Source organism: Heliangelus exortis, chromosome 2 (assembly GCF_036169615.1).
Source record: "Heliangelus exortis chromosome 2, bHelExo1.hap1, whole genome shotgun sequence".
Classification (NCBI taxonomy): domain Eukaryota; kingdom Metazoa; phylum Chordata; class Aves; order Apodiformes; family Trochilidae; genus Heliangelus; species Heliangelus exortis.
The window spans coordinates 118,339,713-118,356,714 of record NC_092423.1 but is presented as its reverse complement, the minus strand read 5'-3'; the positions used below and the strand labels follow the sequence as shown (position 1 = coordinate 118,356,714).

At 37.3% G+C, this 17,002-nt stretch overlaps 1 protein-coding gene across 1 annotated transcript; it reads right to left on the bottom strand.

The window, feature by feature from the left end:
* Positions 1 to 1,164: 1,164 nt before the first annotated feature.
* Positions 1,165 to 13,574, bottom strand: XKR9 (XK related 9). The gene is made up of 4 exons (XM_071737764.1): positions 13,422 to 13,574; positions 9,662 to 10,224; positions 3,902 to 4,125; positions 1,165 to 2,832 (listed from the first exon to the last, which is right to left on the bottom strand). The coding sequence occupies exons 2-4, from the start codon at positions 9,934 to 9,936 to the stop codon at positions 2,198 to 2,200; spliced, it is 1,134 nt and encodes a 377-aa protein (XP_071593865.1). The 5' UTR covers positions 9,937 to 10,224; positions 13,422 to 13,574; the 3' UTR covers positions 1,165 to 2,197.
* Between the last annotated feature and the right edge of the window lie 3,428 nt (positions 13,575 to 17,002).

The window sequence follows — 17,002 nt, the reverse complement described above, 5'->3', positions numbered from 1 at the left end:
CAACTCAGGCTCCAGATTTCTGGCATCTGGCAGCAGGCTGACAACCTGAAGGCTGAAACTCCCACACTAGGACTTCTCAGAAGTTCATATTTCCCCAGAGATCTGCTTCTCAGATAATGTACAAAGTTTGACATTTTCTTCCAATTTCTTCGCAATTTTCTGAAAGGTACACACGATACATTCCCTTTACCACCTTACCTTACCTTAGTACCTTCTCAAGATTTCAGATGAACAAACAGTAAAAGCAATATAGAGATAGTCTACACTATTTAGGATCCTATTTTTTCATAGTCAAATAAGAGTACATTCAGCTTAAAACCAGGCATGCACTTTGCTGCCAAGGGACCATCACTAATAAAAAAAACCCTCTGTAGATAAAGGAGACAGAACTTAGGGCAATCGTGGTCCATGAAGCAGGATAAAGCCTTAGGCTTTTTCTCTTACCTAAGGAGCCCTTCCAGGGCAAACAAATCTCTTTTCCAGAGTAGAGAGAAGTGAAGCTACTGGTTTATATTAATTTTGAGGAAAAACTATTGCATACATCTCATGTATTGTGCTTTTTTATGTCTTAACTTCTGGACCCACATTCTAGTTACCATTAAGTGGAAAGGAGGAATTTTATAAGTAAATTCTCCCTACTACACTACTTTTTCATGTGTATTCTCTGGAAGTCAGACCATTCAAGTCTAAGATATGCGCCTAGAAATTAATTTCCTAGAATAGGATTAAGGAGATGTAAGTGGTCGGCCTGTTTAAAATAACTATAGAACTGTAACAGGAAAGAAACACATTTTGAAACTTCCCTGGTCTCTGCTAAAGCTGGAAGAGGAACAAGAAAAAGGGACCCTGTAGTCCATGGACTTGACACAAAAGGCCCAAGACACAAATTTTTACCACTCTAATTATCAACCAAAACATCAGGCCTTCCCCCAGAGTTTCAGGGATGTTTGCTGTGAATCAATAATGCTAACAGATTTGGTTCCTGGCAAAGCTTATGGGTTTTACTTATCTCTAGTCTCTTTTCTCAAACCTTGTTTGTTCCCTTTGCCTATGGCTACTTTGCAGATGTGAATTATTGGAAGAGGAAAGGAAGGAGGAGTAAGCCCCAGTTTTTATAATTAATATTTAAGACTTTCCCATAGATTTTTTTTTTAAAAAAAGCTGTGGCTATCAGCCTTAATTACTTTGCTGTTGATTTAGCATTTGATCATAGGAACGAAATGTTGTTTAATTTTGCTTTACCTTCTGCCAAAAAATCTTGATGAATGAACTGGTTATTCCAGCATTTTCCAGGCCCTGTGAGTGCAATGCATCAGAAAAGTTGCTTTTCTCTTCCCCAGTGACAAAGACAAAGGAAGCTGCATCACTGCATACCTTGTAGAACCCCCATACTTCAGTGGAAATCAGCATTTAAAGTGTTACATCTTAGAGCTTAAAGTCAAGATTAAAGGAAGACAGTTCTTCCTTTCTATGCAAGACTCTGGTTCCATCCATAAATCACTCAGAATCCTACTATAATCCAGAACAAAGCTGGTATCACCCCTAAATACAGAAAGTTGCATGAAAGATTGGCAGAACAAAACCAATAAAGGAGTCACTAAAACACCTAGAAGATAAAATACTTGAAAATATCTCCCCAAATTTCCTTGTGACAAGACTGATTGAACCATAAATCAAAACCATTCTTCTTCAGGGGATATTTAGGCACAACGCAGTACAATTTGTAGCTGTGTTCATCCGAAGAAGAACTGCAGCTTTTACACTAACGAGGATAAGTAGAGAGAGATAACTCATCACTGCCCTCAGTTATTTCAAATGCACTCCTCTTTCCTTCCTTCAAGAAAAGCAAGCCTTGTTTTTAACAGAATCAAAGTAATAGATTATGTTTTTTATGCTACCTTTCATTTGATTACTATTCCCTCTTCCTGTGTTTTATTTGCGTTGCTAAAAATGAAAACAGTGTTTTGGATGGATAGATTAAATTGCTTCTTTTTTCAAAAGTAACTTCGATCAGCACATAGAGAAATACTCAAGTTATAAAGACTTTGTACAGCATCACAGAAAACAAAAGTTATTCAGCACCAATAACTCTGGTCCAGTATGTGCTACCCAGTGATGATACATGAGAAACAATGACAGAGAGCCAGACTGTCCAGCAAGTATTTGCTTTGAAGTCCTCACAAAAATCTGTACTGTTTTATTGCATTATGAAATTTTGAAATCTACCAATTTTCACTCCATCTCTTTTTTCATCAACTTCATCTGGATATGTCTGTGGTCTGCAATAAGCAGTGGGATGAAAACACCTATGATAAACAACAAGAAAAGTAATACCTAACACCTGACTAAGAATAGTAATGATGCTCAGAATGGTAAAATGTATTTCCTTGATAACTGTAGGTTCCCCAAACATATATATAAACACAATACCTACTGTTACAACAGTGTGAGTAGCATAATAAATAGAAATGCAGACTCTTGTTTTTCCCCCCTTTACATTAAAAAAGGTAAAAATTAGAATGATTCCAACAACAGTTCTGTACAGATATTCCAACCTCTTAGACTTGCAAAATGCCGTACGTTGTTTCCAAGTCCAAGTGAAGCCACAGATCCAAAGAAATATCAGCAGAATTACAGAACTTTTAAAACTTAGTAGAGTGATCAGTGAAATACTGAGTATCCAAGAAGTAATGGTAAGCAGTTTATAGAAGAGATATACGAACTTGGGAAGCAAACGAAATTCTTCTTTATCGGGCAGAGATTTTCGTAATGATACCTGATAATCAACTGTTGAAATGGAGATACCACAAAAAGACATAAAAATAGCAGCATCTAAACAAAACACAAGGATAAATGTTAAATTCAAATAAAATACACTTATTTTACATTTAAATTTCTGATTTAATTTTTGGACAAGTATTCTTTCTTTCTTAACACTTTCTTTATACCAATATTGTATTGACTCTGTGTTCCTGAATAAGTCACCTTAATTTTCAGGCTCAGCTTAGTTATCTAAATCTAAGCATCTAGATAAGCCTATGTTATTCTGCACAGCCTCTGGGCCATTGACGTTGTTACCTAAGTTGTGATGTCACAACTGCCATCTCTTTACACAAGTGACTTATGAAGTCCCCAGGCGTAGCAAAATAGCACATAAAAATGTCAATTCCAGCAACTGATATTGACTCCAGGGTCAATATCTATAATGTAGAAAACTACACATAAGACATGACCCTTCACATGGCCATATTTAAGATGAGGGTCATCTGACCATTTTTTCTAAGTACCTATTTACTCCATGGACTGTGACGGAACACTAGACAGCGGTGCAGGTCTCTTCTTTGGCCAGGTAAGTTCCAACCCTGAGTAAGTCAAAGTTTTGCCAATAATGCCATTAAATTTATAGCTGGAAATGATACAGGTTCTGTCTTGCTTCTGAGAGTAGAATCAATATCTCTTCATCATATTGCATTTTGCTATGCTGACATATCTTTAGTTGTTTTCTTACTCTGTCCCTCATCTGTAACATGTAGATGATTGTAATGACAGGGTTGCTTCAAATATATTACTGATTTCAAGATGCCCAGTTAGCAGTTTTAATAGAAACTGTAAGGAAAGGCACACAAAACAAACTACTGTACAAGCAAAATACTAATTGTATTAGCTAGGTTATTTTCAAGTGATATATCATTATGTTTCTATTGGATAGTGTGATTTGTTATACTGAAATCTTCCTGCTCATGGATTTATCAAAACCAACCAACTGCTAGAAAGAAATTTTAACAAAATGCAGAGTAATTATACTCTATGTTTTCCAAGTATGTTTTAAAATATTATCCAATCACAGGCATTATGTTTCCAGGTAACACAGTCATCTTGCAAATTAAGAAGGCAGACTCACATTGACAGATACTATTTTTGCCATGTTCCATGAGGATGTAAATCTGGACAAAAAGCTGGGGTGTTGTCTCAAGAAAAGTCTTGAACACCCTGAGCATGCTGATATCAGTCATTACATCAATGGCTTGTTTTTGAATGAAGCTGGGAGAGTCTATTTCTGATGCATCTCTGCTGCTGTTTTGTTTAAATGCAGCTTGACAGCCATACTTCAAAGCAAACCAATACCTACAAAAAAGGAGACATGATTAGACATCATTTTTTTAAGAGCAACTCAATAAATTGAAATTGCCTAACAATGAGTTTTCCTATTTCCACATTTTATCTTTGAATGTAATCCAGTACCTTCTACTAAGGTAAAATTTAGTCCAATACCTATCTGGTATCAGTGATATCAGATAATAATTGATGACCAGTGGTACCAATGAATTGTAAAAACTACTAGAACAGAAGGAGTCTTTCCTGAATAAATTTACAAGCTTTATTCTGCTAGGTTCTTATTTCTAAGCCTTGTGACTCTGTAGGCCTGAGCTTTGCAAGGCCTCAGGACTGAGGCTTGTCAGCCTTGCTGTTTTTGAAGTTTTATTGACCTGTCTGTGACTTTGTTTTACTTGGTTTATCTTGGTGACTCCTTCCAACTTACCAGGTGGCTAATTTGTTCATTTTTGTGTGGTACAGACACAGTTTTATATAGGTAACAGTAATAAGCAGATACCCTGTACTGACTGAAATATTTATGGCAATTTCACTTATACTAAGCTTGGCTTCATAGGTATATAAATCCTGTGTGTTGGCTTAGAAACAGGATTTTGACCATAGCAGCTTGCAGACAGCACTTTGAAGCATGTTTATGCCTATTCAGTTCCCAAATGTCTTGAGCTTCTATTCATCCCCTATGAACCTGTTTTGACTATAACTGGCAGGCAAGGACAGAAAAAGCAGTCCTCTTTCAAGAAAACTCAGTGTTGTTCAGACATTTTTGTCTAGGATTATAGACATTGCGAGAGGTTTTCTGTCTGAACAAAAGAATTTATTCATTATGAAGTTTACCACTTTTTCAGATCTATTTTCTTGAGATACCAAGCAGACCAGCACAAACCATCACTCAGTTATCTTGTGCAGCTGTGCAACTGCTGACATTCAGACTGATAAACACAAGGGCTGATGCCTTAGCTTGCCTCCTGCCTCCATCCCTTAAAGCTGTAGCTTTGATGATTTCAAGATTCATGCTGAATTGCCACAGGTTCCCCATACCCTGCTCGTCCACAAGATCATCAGCAGCACCACAGATCCCGCGAAACCCATGCGCTTGCAATTCCTGCACACATCGAACAGGGGGCAGCAGATCATTAGACATCCAGACCTCATCCTAGTAATACCTTGCAGGACAGTTCCCTGCTGCTTACAGAGGGCGGTAGGAAGCGTTTCTGGCTACTCCAGGTGTTAAAAGTTTAGCACTTTCACCACATTTAACCCCAGGGGAGACGGTATCAGGTGTTCTTCCACAGCTGCAAGCGAGATAGCTGGGATATGCAGGCCCTGGGTTAAGTGCATGCTATAGGAATCCTGATTTACTCCCTGACATGTTAAAGCAGTTCGACCATACAAGTGAGAGCTGAAGCCTGTAAGCAACAGCAGTAGGTGTGGAGCAGCTGTGGTGCTACTGAGGAACCTTAGGGGAAAATCCTTTGTTCTTCTTGCAGACACTCCCAGTTTTGCAGCCCTGGCACTCAGGCCATGCATTGATCCTGTGAGCTGGGTCCAGATCAGTTGTTTACTCCCACAGGAAACTATTTTTAACTTCTAGGATTCTGTGTATTTATCTTCATGTTCTGTGAATAATCAGTCATAAGCAAAGAAGGTAAATGCCTGGCAAAGCATCCATAGCTTTTTCAGTTTATAAAATAATTGACATTCTAAAACATCTGGGTTTTGCACCTGAGATGTAAACTGAAGAGTATGCAATCTTTCCAAGAAAAAGCAATTAAGTAGATAGATCTGATAGTTGCCCGTGGACTCATTCACCAGAGTCTATGTTTGTTCAAACAGCAAGAAGTGGAAAAAATTTCAAGCTGCAGAGCTCATAGCTGAGAAAGCAGATGGTACTCGAGGTAAGAAACAGACATTGTAAAAGGAATATTTCAGTTGGAGGGACACCTAAAATCACTTGTCAGTTTTTTGAAAGCACAGTCCTTCCAGACTGAGTATAGTATACTAGGTGTATAGTGTTATAAAATGGTATGCTATAGTATTTTTCACTAGTAGCTATTTTAGTTTACTTCTGACACTGAATACTGCATATAATACTTTTTTTTTCTAGAAAAGTCCAAATGCTTCCACAGCTATGTACTTTTTGACTATATTAAGCAAGGTGGCATTCCCTGAGCTCCTCATGCCTATGTCACTTTTTGTAGTTCACTGTGACAGACTGTTAATCTTTTAAGAGTATTTTGCAGTTACATTCCCATCTGCCCATTTGGGATAAAATATTTGGGCATTTGAAAAAGAGCCTATATCCAACTTCTAGGCCTAATGCTGGACAATTGCATTTACAGCCAAGGGAAAAGTTTGATCCAAACTAAAAGTAAGTCAAGCTCAAATATTCTTTTTCATCACACCCACAGCTTACCTAAACACTGTGCCCGCTCTGAACCTCACATAATTATAACTGTATAATCTACATTCCTATAATATACCTATTGCTATAGAAGTTCTGATTCAATCTTCATAAACTGAAAAAAAAAAAAAAAACCTTTTAAAAAGCTAGTTCAACTGGAATTAAAATGCATTAATTAAAAATATTGGATTGGTTGAGTATTTTAAGTAGACGTACACATTAAACTGATGGTGAAATGGGTATTGGTAGTATTTCATTAATACAAAAGCAAGGTTACTATTTTTTTTTGTTCACCTCTGAACTCAGTAAAGAGGATCTTTTTTCCATTTTCCATTAATTATAAGCTATTGGAAAAAAAATTGTAATTTCTTTATACCTGGAATTGTCACATATGAACAGTAAAGAATTATCAGTGCTTCTAAATATCATCATCACTTTGGCAGGAAAAAAAAAGGCATTTTGCCTTTGTAGTGTGGCTTTTTGGAGAACACAGATTATAGGAATCCTACTTGGTACAAAGCCCTGACTGAAACACAGCTCCACTGTCTTTCTGTTCTTGAGACACTCTTACAGTTTCATCATCATCTCTCAAGGGATGAAGTCTGCTCCTGCTCTCCTGTAGAATCAGGAAGATTTCAGCTCTCCAAGTGTGACTGGCAAATCACAGAGGTGACAGCTCCATGTTTTTCTTGCATCACAGCTTCACAGCCCTCACGTGTCACAACCAAACTGCCTTTGCTGTGCTTCCACATCACCTGCTTCCCCCCAGATTTCCAACGAGGACTTTCCAGGCCCACTACTACACTACATGTCCTTTCTCATCAAACTACACTGATAAAGATTTGGGTGCCATTTAGAAATTCAGGCAGGGAGAAGGGGAGGAAGAGATGGCAGCAGTCACTGTTCCTTCTAAATACTGCTCATGTAGTCACAGTTTGCAGCACAGTATAAATCCTTAATCAAAGGAAAATTATCCTCTCTTAATCTTCTATGGATCAAAAGGTTTGGATTAAGTCAATGAAACTGATGCAACTAAGTGAATAATTAGAACAGTAAGTTTATATTAAGAAAATGTGAACAAGCAGATATTATTACGTAACCTCTAACTCATTGTAAGTAGCTTTACAAACCTTCCTCTAATTAACTCTTAATATCTCATTGACTTAGTAACTTAAATACATTTCTATTTATTTTGTCCCATGTAACTCCTCATACATATAAATTGCTAGGGACATGTTACCAGCTTCTGTCCTCACTTTCGATGAATTGGTTTGGCTGTGACCTCACAGGTTCTAAATCTGCACCAGTATAAACTAAACATCATCTATCTTGACTGGATTTTTCTCATCACCTTTTAAAGACATGTAATGAAGTAATCCCAGGTTCAGCAATGCACTCACATTTACTGTGACGTTTGATCAACTTAGAATTCATCTTTGCAACAAAATCTTGCTCATCTGCTCCTGTTCAAAGATGCAGGGCATCCTGAGCCTACCTTTAAGCAGCAATAGACCCAATAGCAGCTGCCAGTATCACAACTGCCTTCTATTCTGACAGTGAAGGTGATTAATTGCTAAAATTTAGTATTCCGCAGGTGTCCTTGGCTGATGCTGCAAACTGCTACACATCACTGGACTCCAGAATTCATAAAGTACCCCAGGGAAATGTCCTCTTTTTCTAAATTCACTGACTCTGTTATCATCTTAATGTCGACTGTTATACCACAGTCTGTTCTCAATTCTCACAGCATCTGTGTGACCCATTTAAATGGGTCAGGCTGAAAATAATTTTAGTCAGCATAGATAATATATACTTTACCAACTTAATTTTGTCTCTCTGGAGAGAATAAATATGAAATATAATTACAGTTCTACATACTTTCCAGTAAAAGAAACTAAAGCCTTGTAGGATTTTAAATAATTTTAATTTTTTTTTCTATATTTTTAATATACATATATGTGTACATAGTGTATACATGCCTGATTTCCATATTTATTGCTTAGTATTTGTCACATGATAACATAACCAGAATGACTCCCTGTCTCAAAGATGGAGCCAGAGGTATATAACACATATGAGAGAAGGAAGAAAGGAAGGAAGAAAGGAAGGGAAATAATTTGGTATGGTGTATTGACATTTTATAATTTCAGCTATCCTAAGCTCACTGGCCAAGACAGTATTTACTGACTAGACTCCTATTTTCCTCTGTGGCAAATGGAGAACACAGGCTCCTGCCCCAAATGACCTTCTGGAAAAGCTCACCTTAACAAGTGTGACCCAACTTCTGGCAAAATTTATTTTTATCCATTGACTGTAGAGAAAAACCTGAGCAACTCATTCTCTACATTAACTGGATAAATCAGATGATGAAGAGAGAGGACAGGAGGGAGTTGTACATGGGTACACTAAAGAAAACACATACAATAGGAATTACAGATTAGTTGATCACAAAGGGACAGGCACAGATGTCACCTTGCTGTTGTAAGCTTAGACTGTACAGTATGCATTGTCACACTGCTGAATTTTGAGGAGTGGCTGAAAGAACTTTGTCACTTATGCGTTTCAACTTGAAAATTTTTCCAGGTCCAAGTGGCAAAATAGAAGAAAATGTCATTTGAAAACAAGTGACCAAGCTGACAACACTGTCAACTGCAAAGGGCAAAATTATTCTTACAGTCATCAACTATTCATTTCTCTATTCAATTATTCAACTATTAATTTTTCTTCTGAATCTTGGTGGTTTTCTACACATGGTTAGAATCTCACGTTCAAAAACTACCTCTTACTTCAGCTGTCTCACTTGCACAGTGTGACTAAGTGAATTCTTAGCAGTATTTAAGAATTTATATTACCAGTGACCACAGTATTACTCTGTAAAGCAAGGAATTTTATTAAATATGAACTAGCAAAAAGCAGATTAATCCAACAGTCATGCTGTGAACGATAAAAATTCTTAAAGGTAAAATTAAAGAAGATTTATATTTCCATTTACCCCTGTCATAAGCACACAGTCCATTTGCTCATTGGGAGCAATAATTGCTAAGGCCAGAACTGGTCTTGTGCCTCAAGCTATATTAAGCTTTCTTAATAAGCTTTCTTAAAGCAATGTGATTTCTGATTTTAAAATGCATTTTTAAATATGCTTACCTTATAAAAATTCCACACTGAAAGAGATGAACTAGAAAAATCCATTTTGTCTTCCCAGTATCAGTCTCTTCCCAGTCATTTTTAAACCACTCATAACTAAATATCTGAGTTATTAATGATGATAGACCTCTAAAAAACAGTATCAATATACCCCAAGAATATTGTCCTTGACAGAAATAATTAGTAGTTACCCAGAAGTCCACTCCAATATCAACTACATGAATTATAATTCCACCAACTAAAAAAATAAAATTTTGCTTAGTAAATTTCATCATGCATTAGAATGTCTCTGCTGTCATTCTCTCCTCACTTTATGCAAAGGAAAGTTAGAGTTAATCTAAATGCTTTCCTACAGTAGAGTCTCTTCCCTGATGAAACCATCTGCTCACAGTGCTTTAAATAAAGAAAAGTTGGGTTATGCATTTTTCTTATGGCAAAGGGACTTGCATCTTCCTGTATTCTTGATTTAATATTAAATTAACTTCACTGATACATGTCTATTCTGGAAAAGATACATATAGATTGTCTTTTTAGTTGGTGGAGTCATTCTTCATTAGTGGTTCCTAAAAAAGAAGAAAAAAATGGATAGCAGTAACAACATTTTCTTTTAAAGTATCAGACAGCAATTTGCATGACCAATTCTCATGCAAGTACAAAATGCAGAATGTACTAAAGATATCTGTGAATTATCAGCCCAAGAGAAGCTGCACCTCTGAACCTGCTGAGGTCACCCACTCTCCCAACCACAGTAACTCCACTTATCAAGGAGCTCGTGAGATAATTCCTAACAGCTGCAAAACAGTATGAAACAAGCCAACCAGTATACATTTTTAAAAACATTTTATGGAAAAAAATATTTATTCCTTCCCAGAACTTTCCTAACTTCTGAGCTCTTCTCTCTTCCTATGCACAGCACAAAATACATAAAACTTGTGTCTTGACTGCACACAACTGTATCAGAGCACACATCATTATGTCATCTCCAACTGTGTGACTCCATTTGCATGCATACATCGAGTGGTTTTATCATTTCTGCTTTCTTATTCCATATGTTTGTTTCCCTCCTGTAAAAGAAACTTGTAGAAAGACAGACCTGAACGAGTCTACACCTCTTTGTGAAATGTCTCCCAAGGTGTGTGAGCAGTATCTACACACAGATGTCCTAACCACATCATCTACTACAAAAAAAATTAATTTGTAGTCCCAACCACATTTACATTGCCTAACACTGCAGGGATTCTTGTAACCTCTTTCAGTAGCCCTTATGCATCTTCCCTCTGTAGATCCATTGTATCTGCCAGGTGAAACAGAAAAGCTATAAGGCAGTATATTCTTTGCCTCATTCATTTCCACATCTGCAAGGCTATAAATATTAAAATTAAAATGATGTGATTTGCATATCTTAGGAAAAAGCTGCTGGCAGCAATCCCAAAGAATGATATGCAAGACATGCCAAAGCAGTGGGTCTGGGCTGGTGCCACTGCCAAACAGCAGCAGACAATGCACAGGGAAAACTGTGCCAGGGAACTCAGTCCAGGGGAAGGGCATGTGGAGACAGAGCTCCTTTGGATTTTTGTGAATTTAGGAATGCTGCCACAGAGGAATGAAATGAGACAATTGGTTAATATCCCGTGAACAAAGGCAATCATAGAATCATAGGGTATGCTGAGTTGGAAGGGACCCTTCAGGATCACCACAGGGCTCCTGTCCCTGTGTTGGATCACACCATGTGCCTCAGAGCATCATCCAAATGCTTGAACTCAGGCAGGTTTTGTGCCATGATGACTTCCCTGGGGAGCCTGTCCCACTGCTCGACTGCCCTCTTGGTGAAAAACCTTTCCTAATATCTAACCTAAATCTCCTGATTCAGTTTTTTACCACTTCCCTGAGTCCTGTCTTCAGTCGCAGGAGTGAAGAAATTAGTACCTGTATGACTGTTCTTTTCTTGTGTTGGCTGAGTTAGTCCACACTGTGACCCAGGTACAAATCCAAAGAAGAGAACTTAAGCTCTTAACTTCCTAATGAAGGCAAGTGGAAACATACCAGCCTAAAAAGGTGCTGGGTGTCTAAACATCATTTTTCAGAACTAGGCCTTAGCTATTTCTGGACTTTTGTTCTGTCTTCTACTTAGGTTTCGTGTCCTGGTCCCAAAGAGCTCAGAAAGATCAAGCACTCTTATAGCTGGGACAGCTGAATTCCTTTCACTGTTCTTTCCTGTCCTCCCCAGTAACATACCACTAACCTCTATCAAATAATTAATGCAGTTTATATCCGATTCACAATCAGATTCAGGGAAGTAGACTTTGGTACAAAGTCCAACATAAACTGAACTTTGTGTTCACAGGTGTTTCAGATCTGAAAACCTGTGTGTGAACCAAGGAAGAGTTTATTACTATGATTAATTAAAAATAAAAAAAAGTTTAAAAAAAAATGTACTTACTCTAGTTAAGAGCCTCACATCCTTCTACAACTTGACGTACCACCTGTATCCTTTTTTATGGTAAGAGTTTTTAAAGCAGGATAAAACCAAACCAAACCAAAAACAATAAAAACCAAACCAAACAAGACAAACAAAACCCAAACAAACACACAAAAATCAGCCACAAACTGAGTAGGTTCACTGTTGTAAGAAACAGGACAGTAAGAAGTCAGTCAGTAGCAGGATCCAAATCTTTGCATATGCAATTTACAGCCCAAGTCAGCAGTGTACCAAGGTTCACATTTAATGAGTAACAGTGTGCTAAACATTTAAGTGGCAAGGAGTAGCCTCTAATTTTGTACCTCAAATGAGCAAATAACTGCATTCCTCCCTCTTCACACCCTCCCTATCCTTTCATGTAGGAGCACTTCACAAAGAGGAATTATTCCATTATTTTACTATCCCTAATAAGGAAGAAAGTTTTACAGGCTATGTAGCATGTGAACAGCATGAAGAGTAGCTGTGAGCCAGGTGATTTCTACTTCTGACTGTAGAATTACTTCTGACTGTAGATATACTTCTGACTGTGTATACTGTCACACCTGCTGCCATGCCAGCAGTCTGCAGACCTGTCTGAACATCTTGGTGGCATATGAAGCCATCAGATAAGCTACTATAAATTAGGAGCCATACATTATCAAGCATGTCATCTTGCTCACAGTCTCATAATTATCTTGAACAAGGAATCTAGTCTTGAAAGAGCCTTGGAATGGCTGGTAAGACACAGGGTTTACATTTTGCTCATGTTAACCTAAAAAAAAAAACATCTATCAGTAACACACAAATCTGTATTCCTGAATGTCAACTGTCTTAATTCCAAGACCAAGCACAAAAGCCTGCTGGTAAGTGCACATGAAATCACTGTTGAAGATCTTGGCCCTTAATATTCCCTGTATTTTATGCATGACAGCACTCCAAAGAGTGCCATGATCTCGTGCATCAGTGGGGTATAATTAAGTGCCACAAAAGAGAGTTCCTTGTATCACTCAGAATTTTATTGTCCCTGAGGACAATAATCCACCTGGAGGAGGTGGATTATATGACCTTTAAAGATCTCTTCCAACCCAAACTATTCTATAGTTCCATGATTCTATGATCTAACATCACAGAAGCTAGAGGAGCATGCTGTGTCTGTCACCCAGCATAAACATAAGCCTTCTCTAAAAACTAAGACACTTTTACAGAATCATTTTGTGATACAGTAGAAACAATAAGGTGTGATTAACAAGGCCCTCAGTTGTCACAATACATTTTAAATGCTATTACAAAATGAAGGCTTACCTTTATACTGGCCATCGACAGAGATTTTTCACTTTAAAAAAAATTGTAGATTTGCACATACGCAGGTTTCACATCCATACCTTTAGCAGTCCAATGAAATTTAAAGGGTTTACTGATATGACACAAACTGAAACTAAAATAATGCAAACCATGTGACAGAGTTAATGATTTGCTACCTGACATGAACCATCATTCCTATTTACATATCATTAAAATTCTATTCTAAAAGTTCTGTTTGGAAGTCCCTGGCTATATTAAATGCTACGTTTAATATGTAATAGAATTCCCTGCAATAAATTAATTTCACACTTTACTCCACAAAACTAAAAAAAAAAGTTCTATTTTCCTTCTGTAAGTGGAATCTTGTATGAAAGTATGTATCTGTGTACACATGTTCAGACTTAGAATTTATTAATTTAGTTTGTTAGATTCGTTGAGCAAAAGCCAATAGGTATTTATGGAAACATATATGCATATATGTGTGGTATTATATCTTCTTGTATTTATTTATCTGTATACATGCATTAAAAATTTATAAAAAAAAAAAAAAAAAAAAAAAAAAAAGTTGAAAAGTTGGCTGTAGTTGAAAACCATAGTATAAAGCAGTTAAAATCTGCATAAAAAGCTTTTCTGTGGAATGACACATGAAAACACTGCATGTGTCCAGGGACAAGTGATTAAAATTGTTTTCCTCTGGTAAAACCAGAGGTGTTTATCAGGATCTGCTCCCACTGAGCCGTTAAGACTCAATACATAATTTTTATGCTACAGAGAAAATCTAGAGCATGTTTAGAGCTGCAGGCTACAGGGAGCAGGTGTTGTGATTCAGCTCCTATGACTGTGCTGCACAGGATGATGCATGTCCTCAGGCAGAGCAGTGTACAGGTTTTCTAGCTCTTAGGACAGGAGATACAATCCTACCAGTGTCTTTACAAGGAATATGATACCAGTGCTTGCCTTTTCTTTTGCTCCCTCTTCCTTGTATGTTAGAAATGAATCCTAGTCATAAGAAGTTCTTTCAGTGCTCAGAATATCATTATTTTCCTGTCATCACTCAAAGAACAGAATCAGTGAATCAAGGAAATTTTTCCAAAGCTAAAAAAACAGTGGCTAAATCCAAAGGAGAACTGCAGAATTCCTGGTCCAATTGTACATGGTTCATCCCTGCAAGACAATACAATCAGAAAACAAATTAGGACATCAATGATGCAATGCATTATCCACAACTGCTTTCTAAACAGATACAGCAGAGGTGTTTCTGCCTGTGTTAAATCTCAGTGACAATTCAAAGACAATAAGCCTACTGCATGCGTGCCCAGAGAGCTCTTCACAATGGCTCTGAGCATCATGAATGCAGTAATTAAAAATTTAGTTGTATATTGCTCCAAAATAAAACCCTGGAAACTTCAGAGAAGAAAGAGCTCAGCAATTCTAATGACATCTGCTCTATCTTATATTTGATCAAAGAAATAGAAGCATCACATTAAATAGAGCTTTCAGCAGGATCCCTTTCAACAGTGGAATAAGCTACTGGATGCTTCTGCAGCAAACTGAGTGTCTGATCCCAGCACAAATTCACCTAATCTTTGCCAAGAAAAACAAAGGGCATCATGCCCATCCTGTCTTGTAGTCCCCTGCCTGAATTGTTCCACTTGCATAAAATCCAACCAACAAGACTTTCATGTACCACTGACTATGAAGATAAATATCTCAAGAAATTTTTTATGGACTATTCAATTGATTCTGTCTAATTATCTCTGAATTACATACTTGTTCTAATATCTATTAGGTTATTAGACAACCACAGTGGAGAGGCATTAATCCTCAACAATTATGCTTAAAATGAGGAAAAATGTCAAGTGCCAGTACTCAAAAATTTCCTGCGTAATAAAAATGCAAACAGGGCCCTTGTGGGATTTTCAAAAATACAAAATTGCATTTTCTGGATCTCATAGCTGCAGAAAATTAATTCAGCATCAAATATTACATTGTATATGACCAACAATCTCACTTTAGGTTTATTGAAACTCGTTTTTTTCACTTTTTTTTACTGGTAGTCTAACATTTACTTCTTCAAGATATTTTACACCTCTAAATTTTGTCTTCACATCATAAAACAACCAGAGAACCAGAAGAACTTGAAGATATACACTCCTATTTCCTTGTACCAAATTAAAGAGTATAATAGCAAGACTTTCACTCCGTGCCTATTAACCCCTGTATTACAAGAGAAACAAAAGACTTTTTGAATCAATAGTCTTGTGTGGGAGATGGAGTAGAAGAACCTGAACTTCGTTCTCCAAAGACACCGACTGCTGCCACCTACAGACTAAACAGATTCACAAGGTGTTCTTTTATTACATTAACAACAGTACTAAGAATTCCCCGAAGAACACGTTTACAGCTCCACAATTTTTAATTGAGGGGAAAAAAATTATTGTGATGTTAAAAATAATTGGCACCTTACTACTTCTGCGTTATTGATGACATGTAAAGCTTCGGGTAAATCATTTCATAAATTTTCTCTAAACTTTCATGGTTTTCTTAGGAATAGGAAACCATGGAATTCCACAACTTGCCTTTGCTTCAGTTGAACCTTCTTCTAATGACACAGCCACTAAACTCTACCTAAGGTTTGAAAATGTGATTAATTTACAGTCAAATAGCAATACACAGATGCTAAAAAATCAACATAAGAGGGTACCTCATGATTACCTAAGTTCAGATCTAGTCACAGTTTCTTATAAAACCATATACAGGAAAATCCTATGAGAAGAGACTGGAATACTGTGTATAGGGGTGTCTTGTTTACTTCAGCAGCATACCTGCTCACCAAAAGGCTTCTTTCCTTTGACCTAAAAAATCTTTTCTGCTTTCTGCAGTTCATGCTTTGATGAGCTTGGAAATGAAAAATTAATGTAATGGCATTATATATCAGATAATTAACACTTTGATTTGTCAGAAACACCAAAGAAATGGGCTCAAAGGGATAGTCAGTAGCTGTACTATGGTACAGGTCCTGTATGTGACTTTTGTGATGCCTGGCAATTAATAGCTGCAATTGAGGTCCACACCCAGAAGTATGTTTTTAATTGCTGCATAATACAGGCTTGCACCAAGTACTGCCAGCAAGCCTCATGTGTATCACAAAGCAAACTTTTTGGCTGAAGGGGTGATTGTAAGGTAGTACAGACTGTGTGGCTGAAGGGGTAGCTAGCACTACCTGTACTAAAGTCGGTACTACCTGTACCTAAAGTAGCACTGATGAAACTAATGAAACAGGCTAGAGACAAGCAGGTTGTTGTTCCCTGGACAGTGAAGATGCAGTGCTGCTGTCTGACCAGGCAGCTGAAAGTAATAATTTGTTCTCTGACCTTGGAGGCAAGCTAAAAATCTGCAGTTGAGTCAACACTAGTAAACATGGCATGGCTAGGCAGGTAGAAGGACCTACCTCAAAACTGCCTCCCTGTCTCATGCCCTCCTCTTTCTCACACTGCCTAAGAAGCCAAAAACATCAGGTGGTTTTGGATAAGAAAAAGCTATGGGGGACGTGGTAAGACTGAGGAACACCAGGTTGTCAT

Bases quoted from the DNA above. Each gene is read 5' to 3' on its own strand.
- XKR9 (XM_071737764.1), bottom strand. From the start codon at position 9,936: ATGATGAAATTTACTAAGCAAAATTTTATTTTTTTAGTTGGTGGAATT. The intron at 4,126-9,661 runs GTAAGCATATTT...CCTTTTTTGTAG, and splicing joins CAGTGTGGAATTTTTATAAG to GTATTGGTTTGCTTTGAAGT. The intron at 2,833-3,901 runs GTGAGTCTGCCT...TGTTTTGTTTAG, and splicing joins CAAAAATAGTATCTGTCAAT to ATGCTGCTATTTTTATGTCT.